The 24,220-nt window shown below is 37.0% G+C and overlaps 1 protein-coding gene across 2 annotated transcripts; it reads right to left on the bottom strand.

Annotated features, from left to right (window-relative positions):
- Window positions 1-1,605: 1,605 nt before the first annotated feature.
- On the bottom strand, window positions 1,606-22,497 carry SLC33A1 (solute carrier family 33 member 1). Of its 2 annotated transcripts, XM_006077365.4 has the most exons (6): window positions 21,180-22,463; window positions 10,787-10,977; window positions 5,263-5,447; window positions 4,870-4,987; window positions 3,668-3,883; window positions 1,606-2,646 (listed from the first exon to the last, which is right to left on the bottom strand). In XM_006077365.4, the coding sequence occupies exons 1-6, from the start codon at window positions 21,952-21,954 to the stop codon at window positions 2,479-2,481; spliced, it is 1,653 nt and encodes a 550-aa protein (XP_006077427.2). In that variant the 5' UTR covers window positions 21,955-22,463; the 3' UTR covers window positions 1,606-2,478. The 2 variants fall into 2 exon arrangements, with proteins under 2 accessions (XP_006077427.2, XP_044801465.1); XM_044945530.2 differs by lacking the exons at window positions 4,870-4,987; window positions 10,787-10,977 and having other exon boundaries at window positions 21,180-22,497.
- Between the last annotated feature and the right edge of the window lie 1,723 nt (window positions 22,498-24,220).

Genomic DNA, 24,220 nt, shown 5'->3' with positions numbered 1-24,220 from the left:
ATAGGGAAGTCTGGAGTGCTGCAGACCACAGGGTTGCAAAGAGTCGGACACAACTGAGCAACTGAATTGAACTGAACTGAAATATATAATTAACTGGAGGAGTTAATGTTCATCCTTAAGGTTAGAGTTTATCAGGATCTATTAATATCTATTAATATATTAAGTAAGTAAAGTAGCTCAGTCGTGTCCGACTCTTGCAACCACATGGACTGTGGCCTACCAGGCTCCTCTGTCCATGGAATTTTCCAGGCAAGAGTACTGGAGTTGATTGCCATTTCCTTCTCCAGGGGATCTTCCCGACCCAGGGATTGAACACGAGTCTCCAGCATTGCAGACAGATGTTTTACCGTCTGAGCCACCAGGGAAGACATTAATATGTTAATCTATTAGTATATATCTATTAATATCTATTAATATAAGGAAAAACACTTATGCACAAAAATAGGCAGTATTTTCTAGTAGATTTACAACAAACAGATCCTCACATTCAGGTCGATCATTTATAAGATGCCATCAGTGATCAGTGTATAAACATTGATATTAACAAGTCATTTCTGACATATATTACAAGCATGTATCCAAATACCCAAATGACTATAACTCAAAGCATGAGTTCATTTATTGAGCAAATGCAAAGAATGGGTTTCACCTTATAGCTAAGGCTTAAAATACACTTTAAAACTTTAAGTCCTAACGATGTATAAACTTCAAATACGTTTATGTATAATTTGTAACAATATGGGGAAAAAATAAAGTTAATTATGGTGATGTGTCTTAATCCAAAAGTTAAAAATCAAAATAAATTTCACATGTGGATTAAGTGGGTTTTGTTTATTCAAGTACATATTTTGACTATAATACATGACAATGGAAAAACCACGAGATAAAGTACTGTAGTCTATCATTTGGTGTATTTCTAGGATGATTTTTCAGGTGATTCTTCAGGATCTGACATCAATGCCCAACACAAGCTTTCCAATGCCAGTGTGTGAGTTCTAGAAGCCAGTGCCTCTATGTTTCTTCAGATGCCATTTCCTCCCACCTATTTTCTCCTCCATTACTTACAAAAATCCCACCCTGAAACTCAATCTATGTCATTAAATTAACACAATCAAACATTAGTATGCATTTTCCCACAAAGATAATAGTTATTAAATAAGAGTCAACTTACTATCTCCTTTTCTCAAACTTTTGAAAGATTTATGTACTCTCTAAAGAGTCAAACTACCATACAACACAAAACATGCATAGAACCTTATCACCAGGTACACATAATATGCTGGAAATTGCTAAAATACTCAAAACCTTAATTCTACTGGGAAAGCAATTCTCAGTTGGAAACTACCGTTTACAAACAGAAGGCTGTGCTTTAATAAGTAAAAATTAGTACCTGATTTGGTATAAAGCAATTGTGAGATCTTTTCTCATTAGTAAAGTGCTTAATTAAGAAACCTTTTCCAGTACATAACATGTCAAAGGCACAAAATGTCTTTGTCTCTCTCTTCAAAACATTAGTTTCTAAAACTACAGTATTATTAATTTAAATTTTACTTAATCAGTAAGTTTTACTGTTTTTTTCCCCTATCAATAACAAAAACAAACTACTTGAAGAAAAACATTTAATTTTTATTTTCAAAACTTTGCCACAAACATACATACAACATTAAATTCGATGCCCTTGTGAGCTGTCCATGTGCCATCAAGTACTTATGACAAAAAACATATGTATGCTTTAGGAGGAGAGTTAAAAAGGAATCAAGGTAGCTTCCAAAAAGGGGGAGGAGAAGGGGAATCAATAAATTAGAAGTCATAGCTTTCATTTTATAAAAAATAGTTTGAATAATCTTCTTATAAATCTTTAATGTTTACAAAAGCAGGAAATACATTTAAAAGTCTTTAACACAGATTCATTAGCACAATGTGGTTACAGTCAGAAAATAACAACTAAAATGGTATTTCAGTAGTTTACATTCTCATCTCAGCAAATTCCACATAAAATTTTACCAATTTGCAATTCAAAATAAGATTTAACTGACAAGGCCAGACTAGTTGTGGATAGTACAGGAATATCAAGCTATGTTCCACTTATCATATTTTACCAAAAATTTTAACATAGCTCAATGATAGGTACGATAACAATACTTGACTGCATGGTTATCACCCATGACTACTGCACTGCAGCTTAAAACATGCTTTGGTCAGTAAATTAAAAAGATCTATAAATCAAATAACAAGACCAGAAAAGTTATTTTAGTACCAATTCCCTGAACTTAAGTAAACTTTAAATACATTGACAAGGTAAGGAAAAAGTATATTTAAATATACAGAGAGGTTTCTATATTTTTAACCATTTGGCATTTTATATTAATAATTTCCTGTTTAGAATAATATTTTATACTCCTGTACACTGATTATCATAACTCTCTGAGTTAAAACTAAATTAGAGTTACCTTCCTAGAATGTCCAGTTGTGAATGCATTACTTGTCTCTTTTGCATTTCCATGAAGATGGTCCTTCATCCTGTAATTTTTTAAGTTTTGGACCAAGAAAGAACCACCAACCAAATCCAATCAAAACACAAATAACAGATTCCACATAATAACCATCCAGTGCAGTAACACACGAGCCACCGAGTTTTTTGCAAAGCTGTAAAAATAAAATTATAATAAATACTCCACAATTTCAAAATGAAGTATTCAGCACTTTATACGTTTCTACTTTGTGATTTAAAGGATTAATCAAAACATTTTTGTGCTCAAACATTTCATTCAAGTGACAAAACTAGTTAATGTATCTTTTTTTTAATGTTAGATATATTTTTTATTACTACACCCAAAAAAGAGGGGAACTGTTATAGAATTAAAGAGATGTAACAGGCAAAATAATAAAACACAGTAAAGGGAACTTATATGGACCCTAATTTAAATAAAACAACTATAAAAAGAAAAAAGGTATGCACTCAAGAAGTATTTAAGGATACAGGGTCATGCTCATGTCACAATGTTAAGTAAAATTTTGTTGTTGTTGTTCAGTCACTAAGTCGTGTCCAACTCTTGGACCCACAGATTGTAGCCTGCCAGGCCCCTCTGTCCATGGGATTTCCCAGGCAAGAATATTGGAGTCGGTTGCCATTTCCTTCTCCAAAGTTAATGTATCTTAATCTGTCTAATGCTACTAAGAGTATTAAAAACAATTTTCAGGTCTTGCTGTAAACAATATTCATTTTCAAGATACAGCTTTTCATATTTGGAAGTGTGCAGAAATTTTCAATGAGTTTACTCTAGAAGTGGGTTAATGTTACTTTGAAATAATTTACCAACGAACCACTAACCACTCAGTTTTAGCTCCATTTGTAACATGAAAGCCAATGGAATTTCCCTTCTTCTATCATTATAAACCTTTCATGTACTAATATTAAATTCCTATTGTATAGGACAATGGTACACAAGGTAGAGGAGATGTTCCTTCCTTGCTGAGAAGGAACTCCAAGTGAGCTACTTTTACTGATTTGAGTGTGTTATACCCTCAGTTACGATGGGAAAGAAAAAAACTATTAGAGACTCTGGGCACATATGATTTTAAAAAGATGAAGTACCTCTAGAGGCAAAATGAGGAAATTAGTATCTTAATATTTGCTTACTATTATCTAAAATTGCAACTTACTTACCTCAACAGCTTCAGGTGTTCGGCAATTCTGGTTTGATGCTCCTACACACTCTTTTACTGTGAGGGGATCTACCAGCCAAAGAGCTACCGTAGAAGGCCAGTTTCCTCCCAGGTTGGACACAGTATTTAAAAGGGTCATATATGTTCCGCCAATAAGTGGATCACTAACCTTCGCATTAAAAGCCATTATGGAAACATACATGCTGTACAATGTAACCTACAAGGAAAACATAAAACATCTTCAGGACAACTAAACTTTAGAAAGATATGGTCTAAATTAAGAATATTAAAAGCATAAATCTGAAAATTAATTTTCATGACTCTTTTTAAACTCAAACCAACAAATATTTATTAAGCCCCTGCTACAGACTAGGCTTTAAGTCTGGTCACAGTAATACAAAGATGAATAAGATACAGTCCCTCTGTGCCCTTGAAGAATTTATTCTAAGCCGGGAAAATGGGAATAAATAAATACAATTAAATGCAGTAAATACTGTAAAAAGAGGAAGTGCATACATCATGCTATCAGGGCCTAAATAAATAGGAGATTAATTCTATCACATGTATTCAAGGAAGGCTCAATTGAGAATGACAAGTGAGGTGGCACTGAAGGATGCATATAGTAATAAGCAAAACTTCATATTGATACCATACCTAAAGATATCATATGTGTGGATATATGTATTATACATGTAAGCACTCAAATATTCAAAGGTAATATGAATATATAATTATATGTATATCACTTTCTTATATATAATTAAAAATTTACATGACAAACTGAAGAGGAGAATCTCCTTGAGAGGCAAACAGTGCTTAAGCAGCAAGAATTAACCCTCCATTTAGGAACATGAAAACACAGGTTCGACCCTTGGTCAGGGAACTAAGATCCCATATGCCACGGAGCAGCTAAGTCCGTGTGCCACGACTACTGAGCTTGCACACTCTGCAGCCCATGCCACAACTAGAGAAGATCTCAAGTGCCACAACTAAGATCCAAGACAGCCAAATAAATATGTGTGTGTGTGTGTGTGTGTGTGTGTGTATTTAAATCCACAAGGTTTAAAGTTCACTAATTTCTTCAGTATCCAATTCATGCATAAATCTTAAAATTTATTATCATTATTTTAAGGCAACTGTAGAAAAACATCTTTATTTTACACAGGACAGTTTACTTCCTGGGAAAAACCACTGCAAGCTTACCTGATGTAACGCATAACTCAGCAGCACTACAATATAGTAATATATAGGGAATCCCCCTTGATGTTCTACTTTAGGAGTCCACCAGACCAGTAGAGCATATTCTAATCCAAACAATAATCTACAGAATAAGAAAGAAAGGTGGAGTTGACTTCTATTTTAGGTTAAAAAAGAATAACAGAAACAGAAATCTGTGTGCCTACCATATGAAAGAAGCCTGAATCTAAAACCTGTTAGGAAGTTTAAAAGAGATGAAAGTGCATATAATAATGATACAGAAGTTAAGATGTTTTTCAAGCCTTTTACCATATACACTCTATACATAGACATTAGTGATACTGATTACTGTTCCTCATTTAACCTCTCTTATTTAGTAAGGTTTCATTTCATTTTTACCTGTAGGGCATGGCTTTGTAAAATATGTTTAGTGGCTGGGGACCTGCAGTGTATCTGCTGATAATCAGAGGCAATATTATTTGCAAAGGAACCATTGGAACTGCCAGTAAGGCTAAATGTTCTTTGGGTACTCCCTCTTCTACCAATTTCAGTCCTGTTACTGCATCTGCTGCTGAAAAACCAATCTGCAATATAAAAACAAAAAAATATTTTAATTTATGATTTATGAAATATTTTCCTTCAAGTATACGTAATTTAGAAACCTCAGCCTTATCACTCATGCCAGTTAGAAGTAAGTATCATATCTGGTACAACAATCAAATTATGGAGGCATACTTAGCTCTATGGTCTACTTACAAATATGGAGTGAAAACAAGTGAAAATTCAGCAGTCTTTGAACTGTAATTTTAATTACAATTAAATTTCCATTTCAAAAATTTCTGTCTCACAATAAACAGTGTTCAAGTCCAAACTTACTGCTCTGTATATTTTAAGTTTAAAAGAAAAGCTCTGGACTCCAGATAAATCTGGCTAAAATGAAGTATCATTGCCACATACCATATACATTTTTGATGATTTCTGACTGACAACAAAAAGTCATCTAGCTTTTCAAAAGTAATTCTGAGAAAACATATCTAAGAGGTTGATTTAAATGATGGGTAAAAAAAAGGTATGCTTAGATTAATTCTTAAGAACAACCACAAAAAAAAGAGTAAGAATGCTAAAATATTGTAGTGCGTAAAAGTTTGAGGTGAAACAAGATATTTAGATGGTCTCAAAGTACCTCCCTATAAACGAATTTTTAATTACAAAAGGAAAAATAGTAATTTTGCAATGTATTAAACAAGGTAATCAAGGTTAACACAATAATTAATGGTTAAAGGGACATGATATGGCTCCTGATACACTTCCCTGAAGATTCATAGTATTATTTCTGTGATATTTCTGACATATATTCACAGAATGGACCTAAACATGAAGAAACATTAGACAAACATAAACAGAAGGCCATTCTACAGAATAACCGGCCTGTCTTCTTTAAAAGTGTCTAGATCACTACACACCACTATATAGATAGATAACCAACAATGACCTACTATATAGCACAGGAAACTCTACTCAAAATTCTGACAATCTATATGAAAAAAGAATCTAAAACAGAATGAATATATGTATATGTATAACTGAATTACTTTGCTGTACACCTGAAACTAATACAACATTGTAAATCAATTATGATCCAATAAAATAAAATATTATTTTTTAAAAGGTCCAGGATGGACTTCTCTGGTGGTCCAGTGATAAAGAATCCCCCTGCCAATGCAGCGGACACCAGTTCAACCCCTGGTCTGGAAAGATTCCACATGCAACAGAGCAACTAAGTCCCACAACTACTAAGCCTGTGCTCTGCAATACTGAAGCCCAGCACCCTAGAGCCCAGGAGCTTCAATAAGAGAAGCCACCACAATGAGAAGCCTGTGTACTCCAACTAGAACATAGCCCTCACTTGGTGCAAACAGGGAAAGCCCATGCAGCATAAAAGACCCAGCACAGCCAAATATAAACAAATAAATAATCTTAAAAAAACAAAAAAAAAGTGTGCCCAGCAGGTCATAAAGAACAAAGAAAGGCTCATACCAACTAAATGCAGTATGTGATCTTAAATTGGATTGCTGGCCAGGAAAAAATTAAATTATAAAGGCTGCTCTGGGGGATAACTGGGGAAATCTGGATACGGACTATGACTAGAAAATGGTATTGTGTTGGACTTCCTTGGTGGTAGTGGATAAGAATCCACCTGCCCATGCAGGGGACACGGGTTCAATCCCTGGTCTGGGAAAATCGCACATGTTGTGGAGCAACTAGAGCCCAAGCACTGCAACTACTGAGCCTGTGCTTTAGAGCTCGTGAGCCACGAGTACTGAGCTGGTGTGCTGCAACTACTGAAGCCCATGCCCCACAACAGGAGAACCAACTGCAGCGAGGAGCCAGCGCACTGCGTGAGGAGCCAGCGCACTGCGTGAGGAGCAGCCCCCACTCACTGCAACTAGAGAAAGCCTGCATGCAGCAATGAAGACTCAGCAGAAAATAATTTACTAAAAGGAAAATGGTATTGTATCAATTTAAACTTCCTGATTTTTTATCAAGTTGTGGCTTTGCAAGACGAAGTCCTTATTCTTAGGAGATACACTACATACTTCAAGTATTTATGGATAAAAAGGGCATGATATGTACAAATTACTATCTAATACTTTGTAAGAAATATGTAAAATAACATAATTTACAGAATAAAAAAGTAGAGCTAAATATTAACAATTAATTATAGAATTTGGATAAACATATGGGTATTCCTCCAATTATACAAGTAAATTTTCAGTAAGTAAAAATGTACAAATAAAAAATATTTTAACACTAAATATTACTTCAAATACTTTAACTTCTCAGAATGAAGCCAAAGAGCAAATTTCACGCAAAAAAATTAAAAGTCAAAGATATTTCATACTTTCTCTTCACAACTTAAAAGTGGTGTAGGAGATATCTGCAATACATATATCCAACAAAAGCCCTCATATCCAGGATATATAAAAAATAAAAATTCTACAAATTTAAAGAAAGGGGGAACTCTGGATATTCAAATGGCCAATAACCATATGAGAAGATGCTCAATTTCTTTAGTCATCAGGGAAATGAAAAATTATAATCCTAATAAGATGCTATGACATACCCACCAGAAAGGCTAAAATTGAAAAGACAATACTATGGTTTCAAGGCTGTGTAATGACTAAAACTCTCTAACAGTGCTTGTGGTAGGGAAAACTGGAACAATCACAAAACTGTTTATAGTATATACTATGCATTTCTTATATAAATGCATATATACTATGTATTTCTTATGGCCCAGCAATTCTACTCCTAGGTATTTACCCAGCAGAAATGTTTATCTACATTCACCAAAAGTAACGTACACAAAAGTTCACAGAAGCACTATTTATAATGGTCCAAAAGTAGAAATAACCTAAATATCTCCTGATAGAATGGGATAAATAAATTGTGGTATATTCCTACAAAGGAATATTATAAGCAACAAGATGAACAAACTATTGCTATAAATAACAATATGGATAAATTACACAAATATGATGTTTGAGTAAAAGAGTACAAGAGCCAGACGTAAGAAAACATACTGGATACTCCACTTATATAAAACTGGAAAGTAGGGAAAACTAATCTATGATGTTAAAAGTTAGAAGAGATGTTACTTTTAATGAGGTTTACTTTAAAGGGGGAACATGGAATTCTAGACTCTGTATTTGAAGCAATTCCTTATATATTGCTGCTGCTAAGCTGCTGCTGCTGCTGCTAAGTCACCTCAGTCGTGTCCGACTCTGTTTGACCCCCATAGACCGCAGCCCACCAGGCTTCCCCGTCCCTGGGATTCTCCAGGCAAGAACACTGGAGTGGGTTGCCATTTCCTTCTCCAATGCATCAAAGTGAAAAGTGAAAGTGAAGACACTCAATTGTGTCTGACTGTAGCGACCCCATGGACTGCAGCCTACCAGGCTCCTCTGTCCATGGGATTTTCCAGGCAAGAGTACTGGAGTGGGGTGCCATTGCCTTCTCCTGGTGACAGTATAAATTATAAAATCTTTTAGAAAGCAATTTAACAATCATACTCACTGAATCTACTGGAAGGAAAGAACCTAAGAATCTACTGGAAGGAAATATTCAGAACATCAAAGAATTACACCCAAATATATTCACTAGTACAGTTTTGTAATTAAAACACATGGCAAATTAAATATACAATAATAGAAAAAATGAGTAAATTATAGCACATTTATATACTGTAACAATTTATAGTTATTAAAAAGTATGTTATCAAATATTAATGATATAGGAATATGGAATAAGACAATAACAAGATAAAAATTACATACAATTTCACTTTTAAAGTATTTGTGTGTATATATTAACTATAGCTAATGTATTAATTATATTTATACATGTAAAGTGTGTGTATACATGTGCATGCACATACATACCTACATAGGGGAAAGCAGAAATATACCAAAAATATTACCAATGGTTATCTCTAAATGATGTAATTAGATAATACATTATAATAGTATTAACTTTCTTGAACCTTTGAAATTAAAAGACACTTACTCCTTGGAAGGAAAGTTATGACCAACCTAGACAGCATATTAAAAAGCAGAGACATTACTTTGTCAACAAAGGTCCATCTAGTCAAGGCTACGGTTTTTCCAGTGGTCATGTATGGATGTGAGAGTTGGACTATAAAGAAAGCTGAGCACTGAAGAACTGATGCTTTTGAACTGTGGTTTTGGAGAAGACTCTTGCGAGTCCCTTGGACTGCAAGGAGATCCAACCAATCCATCCTAAAGGAGATCAGTCCTGGGTGTTCATTGGAAGGACTGATGTTGAAGCTGAAACTCCAATACTTTGGCCACCTGATGCGAAGAGGTGACTCATTTGAAAAGACTCTGATGCTAGGAAAGATTGAGGGCAGGAGAAGAAGGGGATGACAGAGGATGAGTGGGTGGATGGCATCACCGACTCAATGGACATGGGTTAGGGTGGACTCTGGGAGTTGGTGATGAACAGGGAGGCCTGGTGTGCTGCGGTTCATGGGGGTCACAAAGAGTCGGAGACGACTGAGCGACCGAACTGAACTGAACCTTTTAGCATTTTCTAAAGTTGAACCTTAAGTTTAAACCTTCCTAAAATTTCCTAAAAACCCAACCCTCCCTATCACTAGAGAGGGAAAACTCACTATTTCAAAACAATGAGACTATAATTTTTACTTTAGTGTTATCAAAATATAGCTATGAAAGTGTTTATGTAGATAGGTTTAAATATATAGTCCCAAAATCCTGTAACCAATTTTATATTTTAGGAATAATAATTCTAATAGTTCATTATAACAAGTATACTTACCTTTCTTCTAGCATAATCTCTTTAAAATGTTTTAGAACTATAAAAAATTAAGACATCTTAATAGAGAAAACATATAGAATTGTCACTAAAACATCCATTTGTTTGATGGTATATTTCTTTTTAACATTTTGAAATAGTTGAACTGATTTTTAAATAGACTTCTAATATTCATTTCCATATCTTTGTAAATTACTTTCTAAGTAAGTAATTTCAATACCTTTGACATTAAGTATATACTCATTCTAATAGCAGAATGCTGTTAGTTTTTCATGGCATTCATTTCCCTTCCAAGCATTAATATCATTCATTAAAAACACTGACAATGACTAGAAGTACTTCAAATTGGCATAATTTTTTCAAGATCCTAAGACATTTAGCTTAGTTTGAAATTATGTCTGATTTGCTATCATCACATCTGTTTAAATACATTTAGTAAATAAAGTATATTAGTTATTATTGTTAAATTCTAGTATTAGTGGAAAGGGACTTATGAAACAGCAACAGAAGTATTCCATGATATTGGTACTTGTAACAGAATGGGGGATTTGCTTTATAAATCTCTTACCTTTGCAGTTAGAATCAGAAGGCAAAATGTCAGAACTGCGGGCATTTTTACAATTGCAAAAAGCAGCTTGTAAGTATCTGTGATCCCTTGAGTTTCTTCTTTTCCTACTGATACTTCTTTGTTTTCTTTTTTCAGAAAGGCAACTAAAGTTGTTGTTATCAAAAATACAGTTCCCCAGAAGAAAAGGAAATCTGAAATTTAAAATGTTTTATATCTATAATTAACATGTGAAATAATGTACCTTCACTGATACTAAATAATTCTGTACACAACTTTTTCTCAACTAAAATCTGTTAAAAAAAAAAAAAAAATCAATGCATAGGGCTTGTCATTGGCACCAGACCAAGCACAGCAGATACAAGACATTACACAGACCCAGAACAGACAGCGATACTTAACAAGGAAAAAGGAAAGGGTTTAGTGGGTTGAATGAAATAAAAGTCTATTATGTCATTTAAGGGCAGGAGATGATTTCCATATCCCATAAGATCTATCAGTCATAAGAAATTCTTAAGCACCTAAATCATTTCAGTTCTTTATTAAATTTTGACAACTTAGACAACAAAGATGATCATTTACATTAAATTTTCTGCCTTTTGTTTTTAAACTTTGTTTTTAATCTGTTTAAGAATATTCTCTTTCAATTCCGTGATACATAAACATAACACACTCTTTTGCTTGTTTCAGTGGAAAAGAGCTGGGCCACTGGCCAATATTTCAAACAAGCAGAGAGAGTGAATAATGTTCTGGAAGATTCTGCATAATAGCTAAAAATAATAGTAATAATAGAGGCACTATTTCTTGAGTGCATACCATGTGCTATAAATGTGCTAAGCAGTTTACACATATCATTCCCTTTACTACAACACCACAATAGATGAAGTTATCACCAGTCCCAATTTTCAGATGATGAAACAGGCTGAGAGAAGGCTGAAACATTGCCTGAAGTTACATTTGAAGTCAGCGCCTCATACAACCCATTTTAAAAACTGCATCTCCTTAACTACCCTGAGAATGCATCGTATTTTATCTCTATGAAAATGCATAACTCTTTTTCGGTTCCTTCATGTAAAGTAAGAAGACCTGCCTAGAAAATTCCAGGTGTTTTCTAGCTCTAACATTCTGGAACTGTATTACATGTGTTTGCTTTTTAGTTTATTGCTAATGCAACACAATCAACTAACTGTTCATGAAGTCTAGCCATCTTTTTCCAAAAAAGGAAGACCTTCCTTAAGTCAAGGTTTTCCTCTATTCAGTCTTGCTCTGCTGTGCTAGGTAAAGGTAGCTACTACGGTTTAAAACTCACTTATGATGAAGGCAAACAGCATCACAGATCAACTTAACTCACAGTATAGACCAAATTCACCTTAGTATTTAAATAATCCGTTCTTATCTGTTCATTTGATTTTGTAAAAAATGATATATATTCTTATTTATTTCTTTGACTGCACCAGGTCTTAGTTGCTGCATGTGGATCTAGTTCCCTGATCAGGGATCAAAGCTGGGCCCCCTGCATTGGGAATATGGAGTCTTGGCCACTGGACCATCAGGCAAGCTCCCTATTTCATTTGATTTTTGTAGTCATGGAACATGTGAGACAAGCAAAGCAGGCATTATTACTATGAGAAACAAGGAAAAGCTCAGAATATTTAAATCTTTGCCATAGGTCCAATTAAGAGGCAGAACCTAATAAATCTTCTGATTTGGGTTCCATTATTTCATACTGCTTATATAAAGTTGTGTTTTTTTTTTAATACTGTTGAATTAAGAATCTACTAGGACTTCCTGGTGGTCCAGTGGTTAAGAATCTGCCTACCAATGCTGGGAACATGGGTTTGACCCCTGGTCTGGGAAGCTTCCACATGCAGTGGGGCAACTAAGCCTGTGCATCACAGCTACCGCGGCGCACGTGCCCTAGAGTCTGTGCTCTGCAACGAGAAGCCACAGCAATGAGAAGCCCATGTACCACAACTAGAGAGCAGCCTGCTCACTGCAACTAGACAGCGCAGCAACGAAGTCCCAGCACAGCCAAAACTAAACCAATAAACTTACAAAATAAAAAGAATCTACTAGAATTGGCTAATTATTTAGTCTCCAGAAGCGTAACCAAAAATGAGGCTCTGCTATTCAAATTATGCAAATAAAAAAGCTAAATCTTCTCAAACATACATGGAAATTTGTATTCTGAGGTGAATTCTTCTCTCCATAACAGGAATTTACCCAGACGGACCCCAACTTATGAAGGTCTCACTTGAGATTTTTCAATTTTATGATAGTGTGAAAGCAATATGCCTTCAGTAGAAACTGCACTTCAAACTTTGATCTTTTCCCAGGCTAGCAATATTCATTATGATCCTCTGCTGTGAAGTTGGGCAGCACCCGAAAGTTACAGCTCCCAGTCAGCCACACAATCGCAACGGTAAATGCACAACCATTCTGCACCTAGACAAGCACTGTGCTTTTCACTTTCAGTACAGTTTCAGTAATTACATGATATTCAACACCCTACTATAAGACAGGCTTTGTGTTAGATGATTTTGCCTCACTGTGGGCTAATGTAAGTGTTCTGAGCACATTTAAGGTAGGCAAGACTAAGTTAAGACTTAAAAATTTTCAACTTATACTGGGCTTACTAGACATAATAACCCCATCAAAAGTTGAGAAGAATCCACCATTAATTCTAGATATCAGAAGAAAAACAGGAAACAGGAAAAACTGAGATTCCTAAATGCAAAGGTATTCACTTTAAAATGCACTAATAAATACATATCTTATGATTAAAGCTCATTAAAATAACATCACAACATAACTTCTAGTTTGTATTAACATAGTTTCGAAATCTAGTTCAAAACCAATGACAATTTAAAGATTATTCTTACAATTAAGTGAGGCTAATGTTCATTATTTTTGCATTCTTAATTTCCTCTGTGAAACTGACAAATAATGACATTTATGGAATATCATCTGTAATATTTATTCTCATTAAAGTTCTTGTTCATTATTTGATTTAAATTAGCAATTCAAGAAATCCTGAAAAAAGCTTTCACTGTCACCAGAAATTTCAATTAATGGTCTTTATAAAAATGTTAAGTGAAAATTTAAAGTTTTAAGTTATATACTACTTTCAGCAAAAATTTTTTTAGTATAGTATTTTTTGTTTAGTATATTCTCCCAGTTTAAATGAACAAAATCTTTATCTAAATTTAAACTCCTTGATCCCAGTGCAAAGAGAGAAAAGAAATTAATAAGAACAAGTTAAACAGGTTCAGTATTGTTTGCAGATAAGCTTATGCAACAATTCACCAGTATTCATAAAGGATATAACAGTCAACTCCTGAGTGTCTATTATGCCAAGGCAAAACACAGGACAGTGCAGTAAGTCTCAAAATCACTCTCTAAGACAAGCATTATTATTCCTACTTTATACTCAGTGAAAGAGAATCACAAACCAGAAAGTACCAGAGGGGGGATTCAAATTCAGATCTGATTCTGAAACAAGAATGTGTCCCATTATACTACTCAGATGCTCAGACACACCTACTGCAAGTAAGCTCTCTTCCAATCAAACAGATAGACCCAAGGAAAAAGGTACTTATTTTAGCTCCAATTATGAAGTCTGGAACATAGATACTTGAGCAAACCTTCAAGGCTTTGGACCAGGCTTCCAGATCCTCTGTGGTGTAGGTTCATTCTCTTCCACCATCAGAAAAGGTAGAAAAATTAAGCACAGACTGATAAGAACCATCCTTGGATCAGAACAGCTTCTTTCTAACTCTCACAGTATGGGAATTAACCTCAGTCCTTCAGAAGTCAGTGGCAGGAAAACAAACTTTCCGTTTCTGTTTTACATTACTATCAGGCCTTCCTTTTATCTTGCTTTCAGCACAGCTTTCTCTGCTTCACAAGTCAGAGTATGAAGGGACTTTAGACAGCTATCATCAGTCCACTGCTCTCACTTTCACCATGGAAGAAACAAATAGAAATACTATGTATCTGGCCCTGGGTCACTAGCTAAGTCTCAACAAAAAACAGAACTTTCTTCTATGTCACAAACCACTCCCTTAAGCATTTTCTCAAAACATCTATGCCAAAGAGCACTCCCAGAAAATGCTGTTTTGATTATACAATATAGTATATCTTATTTGAGGATTAGAATTTTTGAAAGACAGCATGCAGTGGAAAAATTGACTAAACACAAAGCTAATTTTGAAATCTTCATAATCCTTTAGTTTTCCTAACCCCTTAGAGAGGTGCCATGTTTTGAGATCACATACTTTTTCATTAACTCCAGCAATGTTAGGTTCTCCTCTGGGGTAGAAGAAATGGTTTCTTCAATCAAGCACCAGATTAAGCAGCTGTCTGGTTATCAAGAGCCCTATTGTCCCAAAACATTAAACTCAGCCCAGGATGCAAAACTGAAGCTTAGAGACCAATAGATGCAATGCTCCCATCTCATGCTAATTCTGGAGCATGTATCACTGAACAGAAGGAAATGAACCACTCTTTCCATGTTTTAAGGGCTTCCCTTGTGGCTCAGCTGGTAAAGAATCTGCCTGCAATGTGGGAGACCTGAGTGCAATCCCTGAGTTGGGAAGATCCCCTGGAGAAGGGAAAGGCTACCCACTCCAGTATTCTGGCCTGGAGAATTCCATGGACTGTATAGTCCATGGGGTCACAAAGAGTTGGACACAACTAAGCAACTTTCACTTTTACTTTTCCATGTTTCAAAATATGTTCAGGTCAAGCACAAAATCCATATTAATTAAACATACATATATATCTCTACTCTGATGCTATGATAAGAGGTTCTCAACCTATATCCTGACACCCCAAAAATCACTTTTTGTAAGATGAAAGCTGAATTCTGACTTTTTAAAACAGTTGACAGTAAGTAGTCCAAACTATCATATGAAGATGCAGGGTACATGAGAATAGCTAAAATGAAAAATAATAACAGGAAATGCTGGCAAGGATGCAGAGAAACTGAATCACTCATATATTGCTGGTAAGGAGAGAAAATGATACAGCCACTCCAGAAAAAATTTGGTCAGTTCCTTTCAAAACTAAAAATGCACTGACAAATAAACCAGCACTTGCACTCCTGGGCACTTATCTGAGAGAAATGAAGACTTATTTGCACATAATCATCATCAAAAAACTAGAAACTACTCAAATCACCTTCAACAAATGAGTGGTAAAACAAAGTGTAGTATGTCAAAAAAAAAAAAAAAAAAGGAATATTTCTCAGCAACAAGACAGAACAAATCACTGATCCATGTAACAACTTGGAAAAACCTCAAAGAAATTATTCTAAGTGAAAAGAGCCAATTACCAAAGGACATACACTAAATGATTTCACTTATGTAACATTTCTGAAATAACATAATTATAAAGATGGAAAACAGATTATGGGCTGACAGGGATTAGGGATGGAGAGGAGGAAATGGGCATAGCTGTAAAGAAACAACAGAAAAGTATATTGTGGAGAAGGTACAGCTGAGTATTTTGATAGTGGTGTTGGAGGTTACATAAGCTTAAATGTGATAAAACTGCATACAGCAATACAAACATGTATAACTGTTGAAATCTGAATAAACTCTATGGATTGTACCAATGTCAATTCCTTGGTTTTGATACTGTACTATAGTTATATAAGATTTTAACAGTGGAGGCTAGGGAAAGGGTGTATAGGACTTCCCTAAACATTTCTCTGCAACCTCCTGTGAATCTATAATTATTTAAAAATAAACTTTTTAAAAACTAGTGGGAAATTTAAGCGAGAAAAAGTTCTACCAAAAGTTCTATGATTGTGCTAGGAATAAGAAATGCAGGTCTCAACACAACACTGTAAATCAACTATACAATAAAAATTTTAAAAATAAAGAAATGTAGGTCTCAAACCCAAGACAATATAAAATATCTAAAAGGAAAGAAATTCTTAGATGTGCTGAAATCATGTATTCTATAGCTTTAACTGATGACAACTGAAATTCAGCTATCATGTTCAAAAGTAAACGGAAAAAAATGAAATTTAAAGTTTTTCTTATTTAACACCAAACCAAGAAATAGAAATCCTAGAAGGTAACAAACATCTTGCTTTCTGAATATGCACCCTATCCTTAATAAATATTTCAGCATGTACACTGACATATAAAATACATATTTGTGATCTCCCATACCAAGATATAAGTATGGGAGATCCAAGGCAACCCACTCCAGTATTCTTGCCTGGAGAATCCCATGGACAGAGAAGCCTGGTGGGCTACAGTCCACAGAGTCACAGAGGTGGACACACTAAAGCAACACGGCATGCGTGCACATGCATATATACATATATACACACATACATTGTTAAGATATAAACTCCACAGTAAAAAATATAAAATAATGAAAAGAACATGAAAAATGCAAGATTTATCCCAAATTGTATTTAAAAGAACAGATGAAATCAGGGGTTTTGTATTTTTCATTTTTCATTTTCTAGGAGAGTATCTTGTATTAAGTCTATTTTGCTTTCTCCACTAAAGAGTTTTTAGGAACACTATAAATGAAAGTAGAAGACTGTAATTAGTGAGGTTCTATAATTCTTTTATTGATGCATTTACATACTAAAGGCTAATTCAACTGGCCTCCAAGTATATTTCAATGAAATTGGAAGTGAAATTCAACATATGCCAAATAAGACATATACCAAATAAAATCAAATGCATTTTTAGTTTACAGTGTATTTTGTAAATTGGCTTTTATGCACCCCATCCACAAAATTCCACAGTTCTTTACTGGACAAAGAAAGCTTATAGTACCATTTCTCCTTTGCTTTATTTTAAAATTTTGGGGTATGGTCTCCAGCTTTTAATATTTAATATCTCCTGAATCTTGTAACAGCCCCAGTTGTTGTTGTTTAGTTACCAAGTCATGTTGGACTCTTTTGCAGTGCCATGGACTGTAGCCCACCGGGCTCCTCTGTCCTTGGGGATTCTCTGGGCAAGAAGACTGGAGTGGGTTGCCATTTCCTTTTCCAAGAGATCTTCCTGACCCAGGGATTCAATCTGTGTCTCTCGCGTCTCCTGCACTGGCAAGGTTCTTGACCACTAGCGCCTCCTGAGAAGCCCAGACCTGAGGCTACCTACCTGCCTTTAAAAGGGCATGAGTTTTTCAGGTCATCATTGTCCTCTCCAATAACTACAGTCTTGCACCAGGTCATTTTAGTTGGCAAAACTCCACTATAAATTACTTGTGGGCAGAGAATGACCAGGTTTTAGTCATCAAATTATAACACCTGTCATATGACCAGTACCAAAAAGGGAGTCAATGCTAAGTAAACAAAAAGATGTGGGTCACTTTAAAAACAAAATAACAAAAACCCCTTAATCTGTCACTTCTGGGCATCTGGCATTCTGGGAGCATGCTGATGTTTTTTTTTTAGACATCAGCAGTCAGAGTGCTGATTTCTCTGGTAGAAAAGCCCAATCAGCATATCTTATATTTAGGTTTTGAAGCTTTCCTTGAAGTTTTTCCTAATTTTCTGACAACTGAAGGAAAAACTCCAAATAAACACCAAACACTTATGGCTTAGCAAATCTAAGCCATAAGTAAATCTCTAACTAGCCAATTAAGTTTCCTTATCAGTTTCCTCATCTATAAGAATGAAAGGACTGAAATACATCTTTTCAAGTCATAAAACTTTATGTTGTAATCTCTGTGTTCTTCTGGGTTACTCTCATATTTCTTGAAACTTAAAAGGTTGTCTCTTTTTGCCACTAAAGATCCTTGAAAACCAACGGGGCAGGACCAAAAGAAGGTTACCTCTGGGTTAAGGACTGTCCTGTATTCCTGAAGGAACCAAAAGGCAATCTCAGCATAATTAAGTTTTTCTTTCTAAGGGATTCTATTAAATATTTTCATCCTATCCTTCCATTCTAAATTGACTATTTAGATTACTATTTTCTTGATGTAAAAACTGTTCTTTCTGATTGTATTCTATCTCTATGTATGTGTAGCTCAAAACAAAGTTCTAATCACAGAATATATCTCAGAATTAAAAAAAAATAATTATGCCTCTTTTAAAGTTTCTCGTTTTCTAAACAGTCACCTCAGTGTTTGCCTCTTCTATTACCTGAGCGACTGTATTTCCTCCATGATTCTCTCTGTGCTAAATTTCTCAAAGCCACTGGTTCTTCTTAGTTATACTAAGTTCCCCCACCCCCTCAAAAAAAGAAAATTATAAATGTGGTATGTACAGTTGTACAAAGAAGAATGAAAAAAGCAGGAATTCTTCAACTCTTATTAAAATGCTTGAACCCAAAACAGCAATATACTACAGATATAAAAGCTCAATTAAAAAGTAAGTTATTTTTACAGTTTCCTAGAGAACACAGTTCAAATTCAAAAAAAAAAAAAAAAAAACACAGCTATTCAAAATAATAAACCAGTGTAAATAAAAATCTAGTGGTATGTTTCTGATCTTCCCAAAGGGGCACAGCTGTGGCTGAGGGAGGATATAGCCATAATGGCCCTTGAACGGATAACCACATTCTCTGGAAGGATACTGTATGAGTCACTTAGTTAACACACAAGAAAGCTCTAACTTACTCAGTAATTTAGCTTCCATGGCCTCTTCAATCTTGATTTCTCTACTGAGGCTTTCTCATAGTAAGGAACACATCATCCTATTAGACCTTTTTGGTGATATGAACAGTCCAATAAAAAACAAAAAGCAAAACATGTAAAAAGCAACAAGGTGCTGATATGATGCATTCACAAAGGATTTCTGAGCAGAAAATTATCCAGAGAGCAGGAGTGCCACCCCAGAACACTAAGAGACAAATCTGGCTAGGTGCATAGCAGTATCACTCAACTATCTTCAGCCTTAAACCAACTAAGGAAAAGTATAACTATTAATATTATCAGTAATAGTGGCTCACTAGCAGTTTAAAGAAGTAGAAAGGGGGGTCCCTGACAGGGTGTAGGGATGTGGAGGGGGTGTATACGATTTCAGAAATACAGTTGTGAATCCTTTCCTCCCTTCCCTGAATGTTGTAACCCTTAAAATGCCCTTGCCACTCACCTTGTTGTTGTTTACTAAGTCGTGTCCAACTCTTTCGTGCCCCATGGACTGTAGCCTGCCAGGCTCCTCTGTCCATTCCCAGGCAAGAATACTGGAGTGGGTTGCCATTTCCTTCTCAAGGGGATCATCCTGACCCAGAGATTGAACCCTCATCTCCTACATTGGTAGGCAGATTCTTTACCACTGAGCTTTTTAAACTTTACCACTGTCTTTTTAAACTTCAAAAGACAATCATAAATTCATCCTAAATTCATCATCACTACCAGAATTAAGAACTCTATTACCAATAGTAATAGAGAACTCTTATTACTAATAGTCCCAGTGTTATTTTTGATAATGGCAATTTTACACTGTTTCTTAGTTTTTAGTAAAGTTAAAAAACAAAAAGAAAACCAAAACACAAAAAACAGAAAACATTACAGGGCCATGTGTTATGCTCATGTAGAAAGAAGGGTAAATCTATAGGATTAACAATTTCCTACAGGACAAACTTTAAACTCTTACTGGTAGCAATTAAACAATTCAGTCAACAACCTTCAATTTGGTCACAACCTTTCTTTCAGCACCATTTCCCAAAAGCAGATGCCACAAACCAGTGCTTCAGGAATTTGGAACACTGTTATGTACTGTCTTGTATCTTTTGGTACTTTGCTGCTTCACTGCATTTTCAGCTGGTGTTTGGTGGCTTCTGGGAACTTTACTTACCCACACCATGAAATCTTATTCAACAAGGGCAAATGTAAAGCCTGACTCTCACAAGTTCTTTTTGAGGGCTGGAATTGGCTTCAATCACAGAAGGCCATTTGCACTGTCACTTAGCCCACTCACTAATGTTTGAATGGATTAACCCTGTTCCATTCATCAGAAGACTAGATGAGATAGAAACAGGGTCTTGGTATAACAGTAAGGGTAGGAATGGACTAGAAAGCATGGAGCTAGAAATCTCAATCTAACAAAAGACAAAAGGAAAATTATAGAGTCAGGCTGGGTTCATTCGTTCACACCAGCCAGACTTTTAAAAAATGTGCACCTATTATGCAAGCGCCAAGGTATCCCTAGACTCAAGAGTTTTGTTTGCTCTTACACAACAATGTTTATTGGATGAGTTGCCTTTCCCTACTCACTTCAGAATACAGATCAATTATGACTGCTTTAATGTAATCATTCTGGCTGAAGCTCATGTTAGCAGAACAGATAACTTACCGATCATCTCCCATAATATGATTTCCAGTTCATTAAATAACGATTCTAACACACACAGTCACACACACTGTCGAAAGGATTTATAAACGTACAATAAACCCAACAGCATAATAAATACACTACCTGAAAGAGTGACGATTCCCCTGGGTTGAGGCTCAAACCGCAAGTATTTGTTACAAAAGTCGGAAGATTCAAGGGCCAAAAACAAAACATTGCCCAAAAAGTAGCCGGCTGTTTGGCCCACTGAATTACAAGTAGAAGCATAACCCACGTTTTCCCGGGATAACATAGTTAACGCCCAACCATCCACAGCGATGTCCTGGGTGGCTGCCAGGAATTCAAACAAAAAGAAAGTCACAGTGAGAGCAACCACGTCGGGGGTTCGGCCATCTGTATTTCCGAGCAAATGGTCCACTTGAGTAGACAGATATATCATGAAGAATCCCAATATATACTGTGTTGGGACAAGCCAAGATTTACGACGACCAAAGTTCTTAAAGTAAACTGCATCAACCAACGGGGCCCAGAGCAATTTGAGACTGAAAGGCCAAAAGACAAAACTGAAGAACGCTTGATCTGTATAGCTAACATTTTTGCTCTGCAAAATGAGTGGGATGCTTCCCGCCAAGCCCAGTGGAATGCCCTGAAGTACGTAAAGAAAGAGCAACAGCAAAATACTGCTCAATTCCGCCCGGCAGCTCCGTGGGGGTTTTGAGAAATCACCAGTGCTGATATCCCGAAGAAGAGCTTCTTTGTCCCCTTCCCCGCCCACCACCTCCGGAAGATTATCATCCCAGGAGCCCGGCGGCAGAGGACCACTCTTCAAATCTAGAGAGTGGTTGAAAGTCCCTGGCCGTCGTTGACGACTGCTGTCCTTGTGGGAGACGGTGGGTGACATATCAGAGACGATGCAGAGCCCCGTTTGAGGGGGGCCGGGGCTGAGCGTCTTGGATCCGTCTAGTCCCAGGTCCAAGGCTGTCGCTCTGGACCGGGGTCTCTATGGCTCAGAAAGGGGGGCAGGGCGCGGGTTGATAAGGGCACTTCTTACTGTGGCCCGCAGAGCTGAAGCCGGGAGCCAGTCCGCTGGCTGCAGGCCCAGGCAAAACCCAGGTAGGTGCCCCTTGGAGCGGCGTCAAGGAGCCTGAAGAAATCCCCCGGGCAGCCACGCCGGGGTCTAGGCTGGAGGACGGGGCCGTGGTGCTGCTATGGAAACAGGCTCCTAGCTGCAGCGAGGTCAAACGGCCAGTCCAGCCGACCCACGGTCCTCTCTCGCCGTCACCAAAAAAGCCGACAGCACCTTCTCCACCGGCCACCATAGACATCTGATAACTTCCTGTCTGGAGCTTCAGGAAGTGGTCCTAGTCTCAAATAAGTCCTGAACCCGCCTCCAAGGCAAGCCAATCAGGACACGCTCTCGTGGCCGAGTTCGGAAACAATGCTCGGTAGGAACCTGAAGCCCCAGTGGCCGAGACCTCTTGGGAGGATTAACGCGAACGCACCGTGCAGCCGGGGCGGGGCATCGCACGAGCTCCGGCGCTGTGAGCGCATGCGACTGTATAGAAAGCGTGGGTCTCGGCCATTGGGCCCCTGCAGGCACGTGAGGGCGGATTCAGCTAGGCCTATGCCGATAGCCGAAGATTTCTACGGTGCAACCTCTGATTCCCGGCGACTCAGTGAGGGCTTGTCACTAAGCTCAGTTCAGTTTAGACGCTCAGTCGTGTCCGACTCTATGCGATCCCTTGGACTGCAGAACGCCAGGCCTCTGTCCTTCACCAACTCCCGGGGCTTGCTCAAACTCCTGTCCATCCAGTCGGTGATGCGATCCAACCATCTCATCCTCTGTCGTCCCCTTCTGTCTTCAACCTTTCCCAGCATCAGGGTCCCTTCCAATGAACCAGTTCTTCTCATCAGGTGACCAAAGTGTTGGAGCTTCAGCTTCAGCATCAGTCCTTCCAATGAATATTCAGGACTGATTTAGTCACTAGGCTGGAGGTGGGCAAAGCCCAAACAATGGCTGGGTATTTTGTGATGCTCCTGCTTTCATGGGCCGGGTAGAAACAGTGAGGAGAAGGATTGAATTTATGGAATTTACTTAGCAGGCAGAGACGATTTGTGCCCTTCAGAGGGTAAAAAAGAGTCCTGGCTAAAAGGCTAAGCGCCTTCCTTACAATACCTCCTTATTCCTGGAATGAATGAAACTGCTCAAGGCGCGCTAGCTTTCTTCGTAGTCTGTTTTTCAAAGTGGGGGAAGAAGTTTAGGGGAACTGGTGTCTGCATAACTAGTTAAATTGGATAGATTGGAATGATTCCTTATCGTCCTATTTTTTAGTTACTGTAAAATATCTAGTAAAAACCAAATATTAAAATTTTGTTTCTTGTTAACAGGTGTGCATTATTGAAATGATCACGGAGAACTTAATCTTGAGCAACCTGTAGCGCCTATTTGCGGGTCTGGAATAGAAACGCAGACTGGAACACCAGTGGTAGCCACAGGGGGCAAGGGGAGGGTGGGATGAATTGGGAGATTAAGTTTTACATAAATACACTATTAAGGAGAAGGAAATGGCAACCCACTCCAGTGTTCTTGCCTGGAGAATTCCAGGGATGGGGGAGCCCGGTGGGCTGCTGTCTCTGGGGTCGCACAGAGTCGGACACAACTGAAGCAACTTAGCAGCAGCAGCAGCAACAGGTATATGAAAGGGTGCTAAGCAGAAGAGGAGGACCATCTATTACTAAAGTCTGTTGATTGGTTTTTTAACTGGCTTGTCTTCTTACTCTTGCCTTTCTCCAGGAGTTTCAACCTCTTCCTTTCTTTATTAATTTTCTCAAATACTCAGGGTTCTTATTTTTCCACTGCTTTATAAGGGACTTACTAAAAGTTGAACTGACATTCCATACTGATTCTTCCCTTTATAATTCATCAGCCCATTCACTCCATTGAAGTGACTGCATGCTTGAGCAAGAGCCAGTTAGACTCCTAGCCTGGTTAGCTCTAGGCCTTCTTAACCCCTCCTGCCAATATATATTTTGCAAAAGAGAGGGTGTTAGATGAAGAGTTGATTTCTGGAAGAGTTGAGTTTTTTTTTTAACAGCTTTGTTGAAAAAGTATGCAGTTTATTTATTTATTTATTGGCTGTCCTAGACTGCTGCCTGTGGACTTTTTT

This window comes from Bubalus bubalis, chromosome 1, assembly GCF_019923935.1.
Source record: "Bubalus bubalis isolate 160015118507 breed Murrah chromosome 1, NDDB_SH_1, whole genome shotgun sequence".
NCBI lineage: Eukaryota > Metazoa > Chordata > Mammalia > Artiodactyla > Bovidae > Bubalus > Bubalus bubalis.
Note: the sequence above shows the minus strand (reverse complement) of the source record. Positions and strands in the feature narration are given on the sequence as shown.

Coding starts and splice junctions, on each gene's coding strand:
- SLC33A1 (XM_006077365.4), bottom strand. CDS start 21,954: ATGTCACCCACCGTCTCCCACAAGGACAGCAGTCGTCAACGACGGCCA. Junction 4,988..5,262: donor TACAAAGCCATGCCCTACAG/GTAAAAATGAAA, acceptor CTTATTCTGTAG/ATTATTGTTTGGATTAGAAT. Junction 2,647..3,667: donor GAACACCTGAAGCTGTTGAG/GTAAGTAAGTTG, acceptor TTATTTTTACAG/CTTTGCAAAAAACTCGGTGG.